Below are 21,512 nucleotides of genomic sequence, written 5' to 3'. Positions count from 1 at the left end.
AGCTTAATGAAACATGACAACTGCACTGGTCTCAGAAGAGGCTGAAGGAAGCAGTAAGCAAATTATAATATTCTTGTTTGTTTTATGAGAAGTTTCACTGTCATTGCATTTAGGAAGCTTGCCATGACTGTTAGGCTCAGTAAGAGGCATATTGCTTTGTAACCTCCATATATTGGCCACAAGCACAGATTCACTGTCTACTTCTTAGTACAGTTCCGCTAGGTGGGCAGTGAAACATCTCCAACAGGGAGCAGCTTGCACCTACCTGCTTACATAAAGCCCCACACTACACGGGATTTAACCAGGGGGGTGCAAACAGGTAGAGAGGTACCCTATGTGTAGCCACAAACAGTCTCAAGCAGCAGTGAGAGCCAACCCTTTGGTTTTTTTATGCATTCAGCCACCACTGCTGCCATTGCCCATGAAAGGAGCAGCTTTGCTCTCATGGAGGTAGAAGCCTTTCATTTGCTTCAAGATGGAAAAAAGAAACCAACGTGACAAAATGCAGGCAGACATGGAGCACAATATTTTATTAATAATGTGTCACATTTGAATTTTGACAAGAGTGAAACTAAAAGGTGTATTAAAACATACCCACTCTAAACAATCTATTTTCTTCAGTAGAAAAAAAGCATACAACAGGTAGAAATACTATATACACAGTATATCAATCTAGGTAACACACAGTTCATTCTCCCAGGACATGTACTGTGGCATGGCTGGCATGGTTCTCTAACATGTCCCTACAAACATCATTTTGCAATTAGACTTAATGGTGTTAGAACATACCATCCAGTTAGAATCCAGTATGAATTTTTTTGGTTGTTTGGCTTTTTGAGAGAAACCACTAAGAACACAGTTCAGCTTACTGATCTTAAAATGCATAGAAGATGGTACTGCGTATGAAGAGATCAGTTTTAAGCTTTACTTCTGCTTATGTAATTTTGGGATCCTTGTTAATGACAGTCTGTCTTAGTCATCTTGATTACATGGAAAACTATAATCAGTGTATCTCCTTTAAACAAAATACCTTCTGAAAATGAAACTTAGCCAGGTTTTATGATTGACTGTATCTTGAATAGCTCTTTCTTCATCTCTCGCATTAATTTCCAGCAGATTTGTGTTGGGTTTGTTTTACTTTGGAGGCTTTGAGCCCAAAATATAGATCACTGCAATAAACCAGGAAGCTAATCCATCCTTTTTCTGAGGAAAATCAGAATATTAGTTCTTAAATTACTTTGTAAAAAAAAAAAAAAAAAAGCAAGGGGAACCCACAAGTTGCATCCTACACTCACAGCATCTGTGGGAGGGGAATATCACTATACAGTGGGGCAGGCACATGCAGAGTGGATGATCCAGACCACAGTGTGGTGGGCTCCAGCTCTTAACCTTGCATTTGGCTTCAGTCCATGTGCTCCCTCTCTCACACACTCAAACATGAGTAGCTCCTTGCTGGCCGCCCCTCAGTCCATCTGCTGACGCTGCTGGTGAGCAGGTCAGGGCACAGCTGGACGAGGCTCTCGTGAATCAAGTTCCAGCAACCTTCTCCACACCAGGCAGAAAGATAGCAAGTACTGCACCTTTTGATTAAGTCTCACTTAACAACACAGTAACTGAGCTACTGCTGCTCTGCTGAGTAAGCCGGAGCAGGGTCTGAAATGTGGGTCTTTGCAGATCAGTGAGTGCCCCATGCTTTAGAAGAACCTCAACTGTTTTTGTGTGCCCTCCTCTTGCAGCCAGATGAAGAGCTGTCAACCCCTCATCGTCAGAAACATTGATGCTTCCTGAACTGACAAGTTCTTCTACTACTTCAGAGTGTCCATTTTCTGCAGCAAGATGCAACGCTGTCCTATTTAATGGGCCTCTGGCAAAAACATTGGCCCCTTCATCCATCAGCAACTTTGTTGTCGCTAAATGGCCGCTGCGAGATGCCAAGTGCAGAGCAGTACATCCTTCCACTGTTGCTGCCTCAATGTCTGCACCATGTTTAAGGAGCAGCCTGGATGTGCTCGTGTGGCCAGTTTCAGCAGCTATGTGGAGAGCAGTCTGCGAGAGCGCATTCGGTACGTTGACATCTGACTCCAGGTCTATGAGCAGGCGAGCGACACGGTAGTGACCTCGCTGAGCAGCCAAGTGTAGCGAGGTCCTTCCATCCACGGTCTGCACATTTACATTTGCACCTGGTTGTTTGGCCAGAAGCTTTACGATGGGAAGATGACCTTGCCAGGCAGCATAGTGCAGAGGCACCCAGTCATCCTTTCCTTTGATGTTCACGTTAACGCCTCTTCTCAGCAGAATCCGCACAATATTCTCTTGGCCATACTGACAGGCTATGTGGATGGGGGCTCTGCCTTCAAAATCTACCTCATTCAGGGATGCATTCTTATCAAGCAGCATTTTGGTGCTGAAGTCATCCCCATTCTGGGCAGCAAAGTGAAGAGCAGTCCACTGATCCTCATCTTTGGCATTAATGTTGATTTTCCTTGCCATGAGCAGCTCCACAATGCTTTTAATTTTCTTCTCAATGGCTATGTGAAGTGGGGTGGATCCTTTCTTGTTGGTGAGGTTTGGGTTAGCATTGTAAAGGAGGAGCCATTTGACACATTCCTCTTGACCAGCTTCAACAGCTAAGTGCAAAAGACTGCAGTTCCCATCTAAAACAATATCAACGTCTTGAGGCTGGAGGATCTTCATCAGCTTGCTCGTGTCTCCAGCTAAAATAGCCTCTGTTAGCTTCCTTTTCTGTATGTCTGTAGTACCTATATCTAGATGAAAAATAAACCATCATCACAATGCTGATACTTGACAACCCTTACTCATTCTTGGCTAGCACAGCTGGTGGCTTCAGCAGTGTGTTCAGACTGCAAAAAATGCCCTCCCCTCCCACTGCCGTATCTGCAGAAGTTTCAGAGCCAGTTTACATCACAGTTGGAGCCCACACTTCTTCTTACTCTGTCTCCAATGAAACTAAGAACAAAGGAAGTTGCAGTTTGTTTCCCTTCACTTATCATGCTTTGCCTAAGTGGAAAATCGATGCCTGTTTTATGCAGTACATACTAAAAAGGGAAGGGGAGGGTCTTTATTACAGTGTTCCTGGGGCTGCTGAGAGAACTGCTTGAATCTTCTCAAAAGTCAGGTGCTCAGACTTGGGCTTAGTATTAACTGCAAAAGCTACAAGCTCCTGTACTGGCACTGGCTTTAGTCCCACTCTGACCAGGACACAAGACAAGGTGATCTCCTTTCCAATCAACGTTTCCATGACTAATTCTGTAATTGCTTCGATGGGAATTCAGGTACCTTCCTTTTGTAAGTAAATTAAATGTATTGCTTCTCATTATTATCATGCTTGGGAATCTCTCCATTTATTTTTTCTTAATAGCTGCCTCCAGCAAACAAATTTACAGTTATGACAGCAGGACATATTATTTTTTACATGGTCACTCTCCAACCCATAAGCTCCCATGCTCCAGTCCAAGCAACCACAGAAATAGAAAAACCAACAATGAAAAACCCCTGACCATTACCTGAACTCTCTCTTTCAAAGGAAAGGGAAAGGGAGCCTCTGGATGAAAATGCTGAATCTACAGATGAAACTCCTGAAAGTCGCTTGTCGCTGGCAGCAAGTTTGGATTCGGAAGAGCTGCGGCTGAGATCCTCAGGGCCTTCCATAGTCTGTGAAATCCCCGAATCCAGCTGGGACAACAATTCTGATAGACTGTAATCCTTAACTGATGCCACAACAGGCTCCTGTTTTGGCTGGGATAATGCAGACATCCCCTTCAAAAGAAACACACAAGTATTTTAGAAAGGTGAGTAAGGAAAACTGAGTATGACCCTCTATGAGAGATACCTACAGTTAGCTTGCGGGTAGCTTTAAGCATTGTTCTTATTAAATGAAATCTGTCTAAAGCACCTGGTATGTTGTTTCTTTTTGTTTGTTTGTTTTTAAGATCAAACACACCCACATAGTTCCAGCCCTGATTTTCTAACTGTCTTGCTGTCCTTCAGCAGTCTAAGGATCCACCGGATCTCAGGTTTTGTGCAGGGGCTTTCCTAAGCTTGCCTATACTGTTGCTTCTGCAGCCCAATCCATCAGCAAGACCCACTTCAACCAGGCAAGGTGTTAAAAAGCAGCAAAGAAAAAGCTGTTTAGAAGTTAGTCACAGAGGAACCTGTTTCTGGCAAAATAAATAAACAAACAAACAAACAAATAAATAAATAAGGGGAAAAAAAAAAGGAAAAAGTGCATTTTAACATGGGACAGAAAGACAAAATACCTCAGATCGCTGCTTTGGGGAACTCTTGGTGTCCAGGTCCTCAGCTACCATTTCCTTTGTTTCATCTTCTGGTTTTTCACAAAGCGTTTCTGTTACTGAAGTAATTTCTTTGAAGAAAGAAAGAGAGGTTTTACTGTTTGGTTAGATGGCTGGTTGGTCTTGTTTGTTTTTTAAATAGGAGACTTCTCCCCAGGTGCCCTACTGCTTTTTTCTGTCTTAATGGTTATGAGATATTACAAAGACTCCAGTTTTGGCTATTCCACCAAGCATCTCATCAGAAGGTAGAAATGTGCAGCTAAGCAAAGAGTGCGTAGGACTGACTGAACAGTTTGTTCCCACATTCAGACAGGACTGATGTTACATACACAGGGCTTTTTCAACCGTTAGCAGACTTATGTGATACCTCTTCCATCCATGGCCATACTTTATTCAGGCAGAAAGAGGGGAGTGAATGGGAATAAGAAACAAATCTCTGTCACTGATGCTAAATGAAGCCACTTGTAGATACCATATGCTACATTCTACTGCATATCTGAATTCCTAACAGGTTCTTGGGCAAGTTCAAACCTTTGGCCAGAGTTGCCTTTTTTTTTTGTAAACAGAAAAATGACAGTACAAATTTTTTGTAACAAGAAGACAATTCTGTTTCTTGGCATATAGTGGTATACCTCAAGAGCCAGGGTGTTCAACACTTTTGTATGGTACAAAGCCCATCAACTCCAGCTTGGCATCTACACTAATAGAGATTGGACGTGAACATGAACCACCTTCTCTTCAGGTACCAGCTAAATGGATCAACTGGTTCAGTACAGATCTTATTCCCAATATGTTTACATAAAACCATCATGGTCTGACTTGTCCCCAGATAATCTCTTCCGCCACCAGTGAATAAGTGGCCTGTATCATTGTCTCTGCCATACAATGTGCTCTATTTATTCTGTCACAAATGTTTGCAGCATTTACCTCAAGGATTAAGAGAGTCCTGAGCAATAACGTGACTCATGGAAGAAGAAACAGGCAGCCAAGCTACGAGGAAATCTTACCTTGAAATGTTGGCCGTTCACCAGGATCATCTTGCCAACATTTTTGCATCAGTTTGATCAAGTTATTACATGAATGAGGTCTGGATTTGGAAACAGCAGGTAGCTCTGGGCGGTGGCCTTTAACTACTTTTACCATGATATGCAAAATGTTGTTTTCCTCTGTAAAGCAAAAGCACAGAATTGAAGCTCTCAGCAAAAGGCAGGATTTCTCTTTTGTCTAAGAGTACTAACAGTGCATTAAGCAAAAAAATGTTTTTTCACACTTTAAGATCTACGATCTAAGAGCACTTTATCAACAGGGAAAAAAAAATCTTACTCTTCCACACCACTTCCACACACATTAACGTCTACTTCTCATGTATCAGTTAATCATCAGTGAGTGACTATGTGCTCTTTCCACCCATAAAAGAGGCAGAAACAGAGAATAAAATACAAAAACACCTCACAGTTCTTTGCTACCTCTCTTTGGTTTTCTGTATCTGCTGTTTGAAAACTGAACCGCAGTTTTTACATAAACCAAGTGCCTGAACTTTACATAAAGGTGAAGAAAAAACACAGTGCATTAATGTGGCTCTTGACTCTGAAGTCAACCACTGAGTTTACTAGGAGAAAAATGAGTAGTAGACTGGAACTCGCTCAAACACGTTTGTTATACTTAGGCTAGTCGCATACAAAGGAAAATAGTCATAAAGAATAAATAACTGCCTGTAGATTGATACATTTACTGTGGGGCAGAACAAAGCTTACTCTCACAGGCAGCCTTTTTATTTTTTATTTTTTAATCTGTACCTGCAATCTACAAATAAACTCCAGAACCACTCTGCAGAGAAGCTCTTCCTGAAAACAATGGGGTTGCCTGCCAGTTGGCTTTGCCCTGAACCTTCCTTGCTGCCCATGAACATCAGAAGTCTGAGCAGGCCACACACTGATCTGGATCAGCACAGCAAACTCCAGCAAAATCAAAAAAGTGCAGACGAGGGCATCTCATGGCAGTATAGGTTCTGCTTTCAGGATGGAGGACAAAGGAGAACCTGAAATTGTGCTTGGAATTTGAGAGTTTACATATTCCTACAGTTCTGTGCAACAGGCATTCAGAAGACATGAATTATTTATATCACTTGTCTTGTGGGGCTGGTGAGGAGGGAAGCGTGCATATCATTGTAAGAAAGGCATAAGAAAATCCAGTGCAAACCATGATCCATCAATCTTACCTGCAAAAGGCTTCTTCTGTGTAAGAACTCCCCAAATCACAATGGAAAAGCTACAAATATATACCAAAAATAGTTTTAGAAAAGCTGCAAAAAATAATTTTAAAAGCCCACTATTAAACAGAAGCATAATTTATTTTGCTAAGTTCTCTTTCCTTGGATTTCACTACTGCGTTTCCACTGAATAACACACAGAGCAAGATGCAGTCAAGAACTGAAAGTCTCATTTGTGCAGGGAGGAATCTGAGGCAGCAAACAAAGAGACTTGTTGGAGACTGTGGGTTTCTTGTTAACGTATACCAATTACTCCACAAAAAACACTAACAAGATCAGAGAGCAGCAAAGAACTACTATGGATGTCATTTAATACTAGCCTGCAACACAACTGTACAAAAATACATTTCATTTAGAACATGACATATCTTGTAATCTACAGCTATGACTTCCTCTTCCTAACAGCCTTACTGCGAAAGAAGAACCGAAGACCTAGTGATGAAATCTACTTAAGATAGCTAAGAATTGTGTCACAGACTAGAAAAGTGGGTCAGGATGTACCTTTAATGGGGGAAAATAAGGTGGGCAGAACAGCATCCATGTCAGTTGCTAATAATTGTTCCAAGTAATGTTTATTTAATTTCCACAAGACCAGGATCAGCTGCAGTTTGTTAAAAGCATTCTACCCTGTAAGGACTTTGCATAAAGCAAACCAAACGTGAGCCTTTGCAAGATGAGCCTCAAACTAGAGGTAGGGTTCTCATGCTCAGGTTTTTGGGTCATTTATTCAAGCACTTTTAGGTATTTTCACAGTTAACTGACCTGTACACATCATGCTTGGTGTCAAAACACCTGTTCTTCTCCTTGATGCGCTCTGGAGGAAGGTATGCAATTGTGCCACACAAGCCATCCATACTGAGGTCATGGGAATGTGACAAACCATTGCACTTCGCAAGTCCAAAGTCAGAAATCTGCAGAAGATGGAGGAGGAGGAGAGAGAATTGTGCATGTTACCATCAGACTTCAGAGGAGTTTACAAAACCTCTTCTGTAAAAACAGAGACGTAATGCAGTGACTCAAAGAAACACAGCGAGCTACCATTCAGAAGTGCCCAGCTAAGAAAACAATGCTGGAAGCATTACGCTGCTGTAGGCTTTTCTTTAAGGTTAAGCTGAACAAAATAAAATAAAAGCAAGCAGCTTTTTGCAAGCAGCAGCATGTTAACCCATTACATGGCAAACACAACCGTCAGACAATTTAGTGCAATTTAAAACCAGTCAAAAAGTAGCTAGTGCAAAGTACAGGTTAACACAATTACTGCTCTCACCCATCCCCTCTCCCTCTGTAACAGCATGTTGCCAGTTATATCCAAGCTTTCTGAGCAGCTGTTTTCAGACCAGGGGCCCAACAAGTGCAAGAGAATTGCTCCTCCAGATACTACAGTTGCACTGACCGCGCCAACAAGGACTGAGGCACAACAGGCCCAAAAAACACACACTAAACCCACACAGGGAATTCTTTTTGGCAATGAGCAGATACAGCAAGTTGGTGCAGTGACGCAGTGAAGGCAGCTGAAATGAACTGAACAAGTGACAGCAAGTTTAGAAAAAGGAAAACACACCTCCACTTTAATTTGAAGTGTCAAACAAATATGCATTCATTTGCTCTCAAAGGCATACCAATCATCGAGCAAACAGATAGGCAAGGAATTTTCCTTTGTCTTAATTATTTCCCACTGGTCAAAAATGTGTATTATGCTAAGTGGAAATTTCAAGACAAGTCTTTTTGGGCCGTTCCGGTTCTGTCTACGTGACAGATAAGCTTTCTCCTTCACATAACTCCCCTCCACCCCAAAATGGACTTAGACATTCTTTTTATCTCAAAAATACTCCAGTTTTCCAATGACTCACTCATCTCTTTTGATCTTCACGGCTTCTCCTTTGAGAAAGTTCTCCCTCAAAACAACAGGCATAATTTTAAAATATTTATTTATTTATTTTAAATAGGCTGCAGCTTAACACTTTCAGAAGCTTCTCTCCAAAGATACCACAGGGCCAGTTGTAACATGCACCTGATATTGGAAAGGGAGAAAACCGCAGCCTGCTCCACTCTGCTGGAGAACAGGCAGGATATACACTGCTGCTGCTCTCCATACAGTAGGAATCTCCCAACATAGGAGAAACAAACCAACCCACGTAGCTTCAGAAGGAACTTCTCCCAGGAAAAATGAACTTGGGAGAGAAGTTGTGTGGACAGCCTGTGCCCTAGCACACAGGGATATAGAATCATAGGATTGCATGAGTTGGAAACTCAAAAGGCCACCTAGTCCAATTCCCCTGCAATTAACAGGGACACCTACAGCTACATCAGGTTGCTCAGAGCCCCATCCAGCCTGACCTTGAGTGTCTCCAGGGATGGGGCATCCATCACCTCTCTGGACAACCTATTCCTACCTGTATCTTAAATCTACATGGGCATATGCGAATGACTTGAGAGAAAGAAATGTGAAGTCATCTGGAAGAGTAGTTTTCCTCCTGCCAAGTGTTGGAATATAGGAAAGCAGGGAGTAGTCAAAAACCTGTGTTTGCAAGCCAGCTACTCGCCCCATTGAGTGCTGCAGGAGTTTGGGGTGCTCAGTGCTCTGCACAGAACAAAAGCACAATGCCAACATCACACAAATCCTTGGTGTCAGGTTAGTAAACTCTCTAGCTCGCACAAGCCTGAACAGATCCGACTTGGCAGAGTCATGCTATCCTGTGATTAACATAAAGCAAGGAGCTGTGTTACACCTCAAGAAATCCATATGGCATGCAGGCATAATTAAAGTAATACATCTTCCTCTTTGTCTAAACAATACCAGGTTTCCTACTGCGTACATTAAGAAAAAAGATGAAATGCAGACAGTGCAGTGACAGTGCTGTGTTCGGAAAGAACAATAGCTACTTTGTGTGCATCTAGAGCTACAGCTAAGACGTGAGGTTTGTGCACTACGAGGTCTCACCCCAAGCCTACAAACTAAGAAACAGCTAAAATACATGGCATATAGCCCTGTGAACCTGTTCCTGCCTACTGTGAAGGATTAGGCTTCATACTAAAGTAAAGGAAATTCATCTGCTGAGCAGAGCTGCCATCCTACTGAATGTTGCAGGAAGCACTGGACATGAACATGTGTTATCTGCCAGGCTGCAACAAAAGAGCGAGATCCCACAGACAGCTTTTGTGGCTTTCATTAGTTCCTTCAGGATAACTTTTCCACACAGCACAGGGTATTTAGTCATGCAGTTTCTTTTAACATCAGTGGGAACTATGCAGTGGGTGGAAGATGCAGCCATTTAACTTATCTCTCCTGCCTTTAAGTTGCCCATCACGTGCTTCACTCACCAGGCACCTTGCTGGCAAAGTTTCCATGCCTTCCACTGAGTCCTTGCTACCCGCAGGCCCATGCCCACCCCAGCAGCTGACCCGTGCCACCACTGGGCACTCAATCCTCACTTTGGATGGATCCCATTACGCTTCAAAAGCGTACATAATAACAGCACAGTTTAGAGGAGACACGGAGGCGACAACCTGCTCCATGCAAAGCAGGTGGTGAAGAGGTAGGAAGAGAAAAGAAAGAACAGCGGCCAAACCCCACGGAGGCAGCGGGATTGTTCATGTTCAGACAGCTCACCCGCTCCCTGCCTCTCAAAGGTTGTGTGAGAAGAAACACGTGAGCAGTCACTGGGGAGGGGAGCTGCCCGTGCTTCCCTGCCTGCAGCCCAGCAACATCACCCTACTGCCAGATCCCAGATCCAAAGGGCATTTTCCACAAAACTTGTCTTTTCTGGTTTGAGAGCACTTTACAAACAGATTTTTGGCTGTTTCCGCCTTTTGCAGACATTTCATAGAATCATTGAGGTTGAAAAGACCAGTAGGATCACCCTGTCCAACCATCAGCCCATCCCCACCACGCGAGCCCACCAGCCACATCCCTCATTGCCATCTATTTCCATTCTATTTTGTGAAAAACACTCACTCTCTTGCAAGGGTTTAGATGCTTGACTTGGTCAAATTATTTTATGGAGCTTTTACAGAAACTAAAATCTCTCCTGAACTGAAGCTGCTCCTGAGCAGTGCCAGGGTTTACCTCCCAGAAATAAAATTAGTGATTGGAAACTAACTGCTCCCGATCGCCCACCCTGAAGTGTGCATGCAGTTCTGCATGTCACCTTTCTACAAATAAGACTCAAGCATCAACCAGAGCAGACTCAGGTCAGAGTTCACCCAAAGGTTTATCAAATAGGTAACATAAAGTAGTCAGATTAATTTTTAATCTCTGTTGGCATATTCAGTATTTGTCCCTGGCCAAACTCTCTGTGCACTTGGCTATTGAGAATGCCATTGCATCTGTCATAACAGTAAGTTTTAAAAGCCATCTCCTCATAAATACGCTTGGTTTTTTAGTTTGTTTGTTTGTTTGTTTTTTAAATCAGTGATGTTTACAGTTATTTTTTTCAGAAGAGTAGAAAGCATTGTGATGGATTCTAATCCATCACAAGTGTATATGACCATAGCAGCAATGGTCTTGGTACCTCCTCTGTGCCACTGCTAGGGAACTGATCAAGGTGAAAATCATCTCGCTTAGCTGGGATCAAAGAACCAGGTAACAGCCCTGCCTGGAAACCTTCATCTGGAAGGGTGGGAAACTAAGGGATCAGAAAACAACAAAGCCTTTTCTCATTTCTAATAACAGGAGAGTGCTTGCAGCTAATAAAATGGTTGTTAACTACATCAGCTAGTCTAATAAAAGAGAGAACCTCTCTTTAGCAGCCTGGCCTCCAGGTGTTACATCCACCTATGGTACATTAAGAAGCTTTATCATCAATTTTCTACCTGACTATGCTTCTTCTCAATTCAAACCCTATAAATTTTGCAGCCCTTCCCTTCAGCTGAAGGTAACTAAACACGGACAGGATGCCTGTGTGTACTGGGAGCACAGCAGCAAACTTCACACTGGCTTAAGCTGGACCAACAGTGGGTGAAAGCCACTACAGTTGAGCTTGAGCAGCACACAGCTGAGACAGCTCATCCCATTCAAGTTCTTTAAAACAAAACCTGACAGATGAAAAATAACTGGTGGAATTTGCTTGTGTATGCATCTGCACAGAGAGACTATATATATATATACATGGTGCAAATACACACAATTGCACATACATATACACACCTATATATACACAAATGCACATACATACATATATATATGAGAAGCAAAAGCCAGACTGGATAATAAAAGAAACAAGGACTTATAAATACTGTTTTTATCCGGAAGTATTAAGTTGCAGGCTGACTTCATTTTAAAAACTTGAACAAAAGTAGCTCCCTAAAAACGGTAAGAAACCTGGAAAGTAGTAACAGAATACACGCATATGGTAGCTGACAATAAGTCAGACAGAGATTCCTGCATGTGGGGGCTGTCTTCCCCTGCAGATGGCCCTGGAGAAGGATCCCATTGAAGCAGTGCTGGATACAGCATCACTTCCCCAGCTCCAGCTCCATCTGGATTGCCAGAGACCAAGGAGCTCAAAGGAGGGATTCCAAGTTTGTACAAGAGGCGGAAGGGCGGAAGAACAAGAAGATGTGGTCCAGCTAAGCAAAAACTAGGTATTAAGAAGTCCATAAGCATATGAATCTACAAAACACCAGAGAAAGGAGCAAGGCAGAACTCATTGATACAGACAGAAGCAACAGCTTGAAATTAAGGAGGAAAAAAAAATTGCGAACTGTTGGTTGCTAGCAAAGCTTGCCAGGGTATGCAGTAATCTTCCCAAGGAAATCACACTGCTCAAGGCAGCCCAGAACAACAGGACATGGAGAGGAAGGGAGCTCCTGCCTCAGACTTTTCAGGGCAGGAGGCATGCATACGTCTTACACATGAGAGCAAAGCCTTATTCCAAGTTACACATATTATATACATACATTTAGAATCAGCAAGGAATCCCCCAACGTGAGAAAACTAATAAATACACAGCTATCTATGTCTTGGCTCAGGCTAATCTCTCCTCTTAATTATCCTCCCAATAACCAAATTCAGCACACACACACTTATGTAACAGACAGGAGACAGCTTTAAGATATGGAGGCACCCACTTGATGATAAGTTCTGTGCAACACTGCTGCATTAGTCATCATCCTCTCTTGGGGTTTTTACAGTAAGTGTTGTGCTCGTAAAAGAAGAAGGGTGTGTTTCCATTGAACTAGCAATATGGCTTTTCTAATGTACTCCACTGCAAGACTGTTTCCTGGCTCAAGGGCAAACAGCTTATAAAAATTCTCCCTACCTCCAAACTCCTCTTTTGCAGTCTGCAACATCTCTTCACTCACTTTAGGATCCTATTAGGGACAGGTCACCCACTAAATTAACACTAACATTTTAAAAGTAAAAGCACTTCAATCATCACCTTCATTAGCCTTCCAGCAAGAAAATGCACATTAAATGAAGCTGCAGGGTCTGAAATTTAATTACAAGTTTCACATCATACAAAAAGAAGGTTTGGGGCCACATTTTTAAAGTGAAGGCTCCTCACAGAACATGTATGTCTCTTATTTTGCATGTAGGTTTGTATGTCTCCTTTGCTGCTTGGAGGACTTTCCAAGATGGCTACAGATCTGAAAGACTTCTGGCTGAAAAAGGCTGGGATTAGACCATTCTCTTCTGAGCTTAATGGAAAGGGTCTGAAGAATGTGCTCTGTATATGAAACATGAAGAAGCAACAGCTTAGAGAAGTCAACAATGACCTCAGCTGAAAAAAACTTTGGTGCATTTTGCACTTTGCCCCCTCGTATTACATCACCTTGAAGGTGCAGCTTATACAGCGGGCAGAATACTAGGCAGCATTTCAAGCTCCTGAAATGGTGAGAAAAATAAAGCCTTCATATCTTGGTTTGCAGATGAGTCAAGAATTAGGAATGTAAAAGTTATGCAAGCAAGCATAAACTTTAGATAAATAAATACTTAGCAAAGACTTCTGAGAATATGTGTGCGAATATACTTTGAACAGCTCAGATCCTGATGTTCTGACCATAATACCAGGGACTGCCTGCAATTGCCTTATAGCTCAGACAGAAGATCTTCCTAAGAAGTAAATCATTACACGGCCTAGAAAAAAGCTGAGAAAGCATGAGGTCTGATTCCATTAGGCTTCCTATGGCTCCAGCCCTCTCAAGACATTAGGAAAGGTGCTTTTATTTACTGAACGCTTCCTTTTTAGAGCAGTAGAGCAGGATCACAGCCATTTGCCCACTTTGAGGAGGACAGAAAAACAGGGAGAGGATGGATGATGGCACTGGAAGATCTATGACTACATGTGCTGAACTACATCAGCTAGGGTTAGAATTGGGCCACTGATTTGGAAAAAAAATTAAAATTAAAAAAAAAAAAAAAAAGATATTTCAGTTTCTCTCCTCTCCAAAAAGAAGCATCAGAAAGCAGACACAATTTCTCCAATCCAGTTGTCAAAACAAAACCTTCAACAGAGAAGGCCGATAAATTTGCCGGATTACTCTGGAAAAGGATACTGAAAAGAATTCTGTAGTGATACAGCCACAACGATTTCCCTGAGTGACCTCTTGGTAAGCATAAGCACTCATGACAGAGCTAATTTTTCATTGTAAATGCTCTGAACAAAAGAAAGGAGAAAATGAGTTGCTGCCAGGAAGGCTCTGCTTCTCTGGACTCCCACTGTAAATAAGATTTGGGTATTTAGTAGAGCATACACAGCCCAGACCTAGACAAAACAAGGTTGTCATTCTGAGATGTGGTGCAAATGTAAATGATTTAGATATTCACACCATTTTGCTGTCCCCATTTTCATCTGCCTTATGACCCTGCTGTAGGGAAATACATAACAGAATCTATTACATTTGCAAAAACAAAATTCACTACGCTAGCACTCTACTAAAATTTTAGGAGAGGTCTCACAGGTTCCCCAACTCTACCTCCATTTATTCACCAAAATGGTGCATAAATCAGTAGGCAAGTTGGGGGACTGGAACAATTAAGTATTTTTCTAACTCAAAAGGAGTGCTTCTGGGTTTCCTCCAGACCTTTGCGTTTGGCAAAAGCCATGCAAGAATATGCAAAAGTGGGTTTGGGCCTCAGAGCACCCCCTGTCCAAGGCATACCTTGACGTGGTAGTGGGCATCAAGAAGGATGTTGGCAGGCTTAAGGTCCAGGTGGAGCAGTGGAGGAGACATGCAGTGCAGGAAGTTCATGCCCACAGCTGTCTCGTGGATGATTCGGAAGCGCAACTCCCACGGCAGAGGTTCAGAAGCCAGGAGCTTTTCCAGAGATCCTGTCTCCATATATTCCATCACCAAACCAACCGGCTCCTTACAGATGCCATAAACAGGAAGGATATAGCGAAATTTTGCCATTTCCATCTTCCTAGCTTCTTCCAATAACTCCATACGCTCCCTAGGTAGGAGAGAATATAAGGTGAAAGATAGACTAGCTGCTTCATCCCTCAACACAAGCACAAAACACTTGAAAGTGAAAAACATGTTTAGTGCTCATCACCTGGCTGAATCACACCTCATGCCTCCAGCCTACATACCCCAGGAATATTTTCACATTTACTGACTTGACAGTTCACAGATGCTAAACCACATGCAAGCTTGCACACTTCAGCAGCAAAAGTCCCCCTAACACAAAGCCCACCTCACTTTTGTGATGCGTACACAACAGTTAAGAATAAGGATGATACACTTAATGCAGGATTCACCAGTGCTGTAACTCCCTAGGCTAAAGTAATTAGCCTTTTGTGAGTCATAACACTGTGATCAGAAGCGAGCATGGACAACAGCACTGCTTCAGCTGCCCTGTGCCCCAGGCTGCACGGACCCAGCACTGTCAACAAAGAGTCCCTCAGATCCAACATTTAGTGGAGAAAATTCCCTGCTGCAATCAGGTGGGGCACAGTAGAAGCCTTCTTTCCACCAAAACGTGATGTGGCACTGAGGGATAAGGGTTAGAGAGCATGGTGGTGATGTGCTGATTGTTGGACTAAATGATTTTAATGGTCTTTTTCGATCTTAATGATTCTGTGATTTTAAAATCGCTTCAGTACACTTGCCACACCACAGCTGATGCTGGCCTTCATTAGGTAACAGGGATGGCACAGGTAACAAGCACCTGTGGGTTGATTGCAGGTGGCAGCTGGCCTGACCCCACAGCATTAGTCAGGCTAAGGCACGGCATCCTGGGTCAGGACCCTTAATTGCCACGGCCTTCTGCAGAGCTGCAATGCCCCGACATTAGCTGTCTGCAGCCAAAGTCAGAACGCAAAGCACACACGAAGGGGAGCTCCATGCGACAAGTCAGTCAGAAGTTACAATGCTGGTGGCAACAGGCAGCACATAAAGCAGCTTGGGGTCACAGGTATCAGCACAGCACAGCAGCCATCCATCCACTAACAGACCAGGACATAAGGTGGTCAGAAATTTAATATTCCTGCACAGAATCTCCCACATCCTTCTGCACATCTCCTGTCCAGGACTTGGAGTACTGGGGACACTTAAGTATGGACAGGTGACTGCAGTGAGATTTGTGTGGGAATACTGCTGGCAAAAAGCTCTCAATATGTCCCCCCACAGTAACTGCAGGAGCCACCATGTGGCACCCAGCCTGTGTCCTGGGGCTCCATGTGAAGGCTTACCATGATGGCAGTCCCCAGGGCAGAGGTGAGAAGGCTCCGCTTTGCCTAGCATGGAACACCTAAGTTAGCATTAGCTCTGGCTTACAGGTAACAGCTGAGGGAACTGGGGTGTTCAGTTTAGACAAGAGGAGGCCCAGGGGAGACCTTACCACTCTCTACAACCACCTGAAAGGAGATCAAGGCAAGGTGGGGGCTGGCCTCATTGCCCAGGTAACAGCAATGGCATGAGAGGTAATGGCCTTAAGTTATATCAGGGGAGGTTCAGGTTGGATATTGGTATTGGAATAGGCTGCCCAGGGAGGTGTGGAGCCGCCATCTCTGTTGGTGTTTAAGGAAAGGGTAGAAGTGGAACTTAGAGACACTGTATAGAGGGCAACATTGGTGGTAGGTGGATGATTGGGCTAGATGAACTTAAGAGATCTCTTCCAACCTTAATGATTCTATGATCTAGTAGAAACCTTGACCAGCTACAGCACTCTGCAGTGATCAGATATGCTGAACATTTCTCCTCGGGAGTGGTTCTAACCTAGCAAGAAGCCACAGATCTATTTCAGAGGCAAGATCAAGCTGAAAAATGAGTGAAGAGGGAAGCACACAATACTGGAAGGATAAAAAGATAAGAGAAATCTTTCTTCTCTATTAACCGCGTCGACTCTTGCTGCTCCCTACAGCAGCTTTCTTGTGAAATAATTGCCTTTGTAGACAAGTACCCAGTTTGCTCTCTGGCACGCTGGAAGGGAGCGCCTCTGAATAACACAACCAACTCCTTGCCCCCAAGCCACATGCATAGCCAGCATAATTCATCAGGCTTCAGCAAGCTGAGCTGAGTGCTGGAGTCAGAAATGTAAAACACCCGTCTGAGCCCTCCAAGGCAGAGCAGGAACCCAGCCACAGCTGGAATGGAACAGGAGCCGCTGGGCCAGGGACAAGGGGGTTCCCTGGCTAAGGAAGCATTGCCAAAATCAGAGATCAGCTGCTAGAAATGGGGCATCTTCCCCAGTGGAGAGGGAGCTCTCACTTAGAACAAAACAAAAACCTCCTTTTCTGTTTCAACCAGGCTCAGTTAATTAGTTATTTACTCAACTAAAAGACAAGTGTCTTAGATGTGATTTGCTCGTTTAAATAAAAATCCCACACAATTGCCATCTTCAAGTTCTTTCCATACAAAGTCCATTTCAAAATGAAACAGATGGTGATGCAGCATAGCCATTACAGCGTAGGTAGTCTAATTTTCAAACACAGCTCCATCACCTTCAGAAAACAGGAAAGAAAAAGTGGCAGAAGAAATAAGCCAGAATACAACTTAATCATTAGTCAAGCAGGGAGTGCATTTGCATTAATCCTTTTAACACAAACATCTCTTCAGGCAGGCAAGGCCACCTCCATCAGGATGAGATGAAAGGTCTCCACTTTTGCTTCCCACTTGGTGCAAGGATCTGCTGGCACTCAGCACTCACACAATCTGCCTATCACTTCAGTACACAAGTACAAGGATGCTGCAGGTATCACTGTCGTTCAGTTTTAACAGAGCAAAGCACTGTTTTAATGCTGTCCAGTTACTCCTAGTCCCTAGAAATTACACTGCATAGCCACCAAGAAACTAACACCTCCCCCCCCCCCAGCAAAGAGGAAGGAAGGATCCTTGTGAGGCTTCTAAGTGGCACGGGACTAGCCTCTCTTACAGTTTCTTATTTCATACCTGCAAGTCTGAAGAGTCAGAATTATCTTCTCTAACCACTTTCACTCCATGCCCTTTCCCCCTCCAAATAACAATATAGCAATTAAAAAGATTTACATCTCAGCTCCCATAAATATAGGGGTATGTATGCTTTCCCACAAAAAAACATCAGGGGAGAAGGACAAGCACAGCAAGAGACCACGCTCCAGATTCAGTGGCAAGTGACACCTGTCACGGAAGACAATGACAGAACAGTCATTTTCAGAACAATCATAAATATTGGATAAATCACTCTACATGACCTCTAGCACTCCTGAAGGCAGACAGAGCTGCATGCCTTCGGTTCTCCAGAAGGGACAAGGGAATTGTTCCTGCGGCAACTCTCACCACAGAAATTATGACTGTGCCCACACTTGTATGTACCTGATCTTTACACTCTCTAAAGATAAGGCTCTGTGTGCAAAGACACAACTTGCAGCTTCCCACACTGCTCTGCAGTTGGGAACACAGATTATTCCTGCAAGCTGCTGGCAACAAACACCGGGTCCACAACAACATGACACCTCTGAATTTTTCATGCGCTCTTTCACCTGCTTCAAGGCAGACATTTAAGAGCATACTATGACCTCTGCTGTGCCATCTACTGCTTTAATGACCTTCACACTACTGATCCTCAGAGAGGAATATGAATAAGAGTAGAAAAAACATAGTATGGTTGGAGCAGAATATGCTTTGGGCCAACAGTAAGGCAGAAAATCCCTTCTTTCAGGTTAAAATGGCTCTCAGACTGTTGACAGATCTCTGCCACACAGTCTGAAGTGATAGGATTATATGCAAACCAGCACAGTTGGGCTCAACCTGCCTCTAAAAGAGAGCGAGGTGAGTATGAGGTTTGACTTACACATCCAGAGACCACCTGAATACATTCAGTCACCTCTGTCACCTGCCTAAATAGACGCAGCACCTGTTAACAGCAACACATTCCTACACCCCGCTCCATTCCCAAGTTCTACTCCATTTCCAAACCCAGGTGCACGTAAGATTTTGTGCATTTTTCCCAGGCACAAAGGCACACCTTTCCACCCCCGCATCCAGCAGGCACCCTCACGGACAAGCACGCTTAGCCAGGAGCCTGCCCTGGGAACCGTTACAATGCTCACACTCCTTACAATCCATACAGCCACATCCAGCTCTAAGAAACCCACACTGATTTCCAGGCTGCTCCCTCAGAGCTTGACACCTTTTCTCCACACCGGACCTCTGTTCTGGACAACGCAGGTATGGAAAAGATTTGGTTTTCTGCAGGCCTTGGGGACAGCCCCCTCCACTCTATTATTTAGCCTTAAGCTGATCCTACCCATCCTGAGAGCACCTGAAGCTGCATGAGAGAATTTCAGGTCAGGGGAGGGAAAGTGGGAGCAGGTAAAGCCTAATAAATGGGATTTGGCTAGACAGCTAGAGAGGGCTTGGATTTAAAAGTAAAAACATTTCTGGCTGTACACTCAGTTTTTTTCTGCTTGAGGCCAGTTCACTCTATGGTGAGATAATTGCCAGGGGAATTACTCCAAATCTCTTACTGTCTGCACAAACACTGCAGGAGACACTAAAGAGCTCTACCAACACCAAACCAGTACAAATGGTGTTTTAATGTGGTCCCAAATAAATAAAGAAAAGCCTCTGCTCAATTCAGTTAATGTTTCCAATATACTTCTGGTAGCTCCAACTCTGCCGCTTCAGACACTTCCAAGACATGATTCCTCAAATTAATCTCCTGGATTAAAGTTCAATTATACGGGCTTGTTTCAACTAGCTCCAAAACCTGCAAACTACATGAGGAGTGCTTTATTGTGTCTGTGCCCCCCTGCTATTTAAATATACAATCTGCAGAAACAGCCTATTCAAAGGCCAAAGACCCTCCTCTCCCCGCCCCCAAACTTCTGATTAATGTTCTCCTTAAGCGCCTAAAACACATTCTGCAGCAAAACAGATACACTCCTGTTTTCCCACGATTGCCAAAATGAACCATGTGCTGCAGGAGCCCCCTGCCCTCAGATGTTCCAAAAGTCTTAAACTGTTTTAGTTCACTGAACCTCAAGTTCACATTACTTCCCTCATACTTGCAGACCGTGTAACTACTGGAAGAGAGGCAGCTCTCCATTGCACCACTGAGTACTGCTAAGAGAGACATGGACCTGCTGGAGTGTGTCCAGGGGAGGACCACAGAAATGATTCCAAGGTCTGGAACTCCTCTCCTAAGAGGACAAGTTGAGAGAGCTGAGGACAGCCTGGAGAAGAGAAGGCTCCAAGGAGAGCTGAGAGCAGCCTTTCTGGGTCTACAAAGGGGATATAAAAAGAAGGGGACACACTCTTCAGCAGGATCTGTTGTGACAGGACAAGGGGAAATGGTTTCAAACTGAAAGGGCAGATTTAGACTGGGTATAAGGAAGGAGTTTTTTTTATGATAAGACGCTGGCACAGGTTGCCCAGAGAGGCAGTGGATGCCCCTTCCCCACAGACACTCAAGGTTAGGCTGGATAGGATTCTGAGCAACCTGATGTAGCTGCAGGTGTCCCTGTTCACTGCAGGGGAGTTGGACTAGATGGCCTTTAAAGGTCCCTTCCCAACGATGTTATGATTCTACCACCGAGATTTGGTGGCATCTCTCACAACTAATCGCTCACATTACAGTAGGTGGCAGCACGATTCACCTCACGCTAAAAAAAAAAGCTGAATGCACTTCTAAAACGTTCTGTAAATAAAACGCGCAAAAACCATACTAACTTATTTTTAAGGTGGTGATGGTGGCCCTGCCGTGTGAAGAGCTCCGGGGAGCGCCTATAGCCCAGTCTCCCTGTGCCTGGACACTTTGAGCTACTTCACCTGGTCTGTCCGTCAAAAACAAGCTGACACCGGCAGGGCAAACAGCAGCAGGGCAGCCCCACAGGCGTTTGAGCTGATGTTAAGCTCTATCACTTCCATTAGTACGCCCAGTGTAGGGCTAGCCAAAAAAAAAAAAAGGAAAACAAGAAGGATCCGTGCGCTCCATGCCCGGTGCAGACAGCCGTCCCGCCCCGTCCCCCAGACGCCTACCGAGGCGCTGCCGCCTCGCCCCCTCCCCAGCCGAGCCGAGTCAGTAGAGCCGAGCCGAGCCGCCTTACTTCTCGTCCACGTGCAGGCTGGGCGAGCACTTGATGGCGAGCCAGGTCTTCCAGTGGAGGTGGCGCACCTTGTACACCTGCCCGAAGCCTCCCGAGCCGATCTTCTCCCAGCTGCCGAACTCGCTCTCCTCGAAGGTCTTCAGCAGCCCCATGGCCCACGGGGAGCCGCTCTCCCGCGCCATGCCGCCCCTCGGCCGCCGCCCGGCTCAGCGCTCAGCCGCGCCGCCGCCGCCGCCTCCCGCCGGCCCAGGTGAGTCAGGTGAGCCCTGGGGGGCCGGGCCCGGCCCAGGAAGTGACGGCGTCCCGGCCCCGCCGCCATGGCGCTGGCGCAGGGCGGTGCTGTGGAGGAGTTCTCGCCGTCGGGCTGTGGGCAGCGCCATCCCTCGTCCCGTTCCTCTGGGACGAGCACGAAAACGGTGGGCGACAAGGGGACCTGCCTCAGCGGCCGGGAGCTGCCAG

At 44.6% G+C, this 21,512-nt stretch overlaps 1 protein-coding gene across 1 annotated transcript; it reads right to left on the bottom strand.

The window, feature by feature from the left end:
* Positions 1-514: 514 nt before the first annotated feature.
* On the bottom strand, positions 515-21,305 carry RIPK4 (receptor interacting serine/threonine kinase 4). The gene is made up of 8 exons (XM_052674296.1): positions 21,054-21,305; positions 14,686-14,977; positions 7,345-7,493; positions 6,532-6,581; positions 5,321-5,479; positions 4,278-4,384; positions 3,525-3,777; positions 515-2,765 (listed from the first exon to the last, which is right to left on the bottom strand). The coding sequence occupies exons 1-8, from the start codon at positions 21,233-21,235 to the stop codon at positions 1,588-1,590; spliced, it is 2,370 nt and encodes a 789-aa protein (XP_052530256.1). The 5' UTR covers positions 21,236-21,305; the 3' UTR covers positions 515-1,587.
* Positions 21,306-21,512: the final 207 nt, after the last annotated feature.

This window comes from Tympanuchus pallidicinctus, unplaced genomic scaffold (genome assembly GCF_026119805.1).
Source record: "Tympanuchus pallidicinctus isolate F22 unplaced genomic scaffold, pur_lepc_1.0 scaffold14, whole genome shotgun sequence".
Taxonomy (NCBI): domain Eukaryota; kingdom Metazoa; phylum Chordata; class Aves; order Galliformes; family Phasianidae; genus Tympanuchus; species Tympanuchus pallidicinctus.
Note: the sequence above shows the minus strand (reverse complement) of the source record. Positions and strands in the feature narration are given on the sequence as shown.

Excerpts from the sequence above, each read along its gene's own strand:
- RIPK4 (XM_052674296.1), bottom strand. The coding sequence starts at position 21,235 with ATGGCGCGGGAGAGCGGCTCCCCGTGGGCCATGGGGCTGCTGAAGACC. Across the intron at positions 3,778-4,277 it reads CCCCAAAGCAGCGATCTGAG|GGGATGTCTGCATTATCCCA; the intron begins GTATTTTGTCTT and ends TTTCTTTTGAAG. Across the intron at positions 2,766-3,524 it reads CTTTGAAAGAGAGAGTTCAG|ATATAGGTACTACAGACATA; the intron begins GTAATGGTCAGG and ends TTTTTCATCTAG.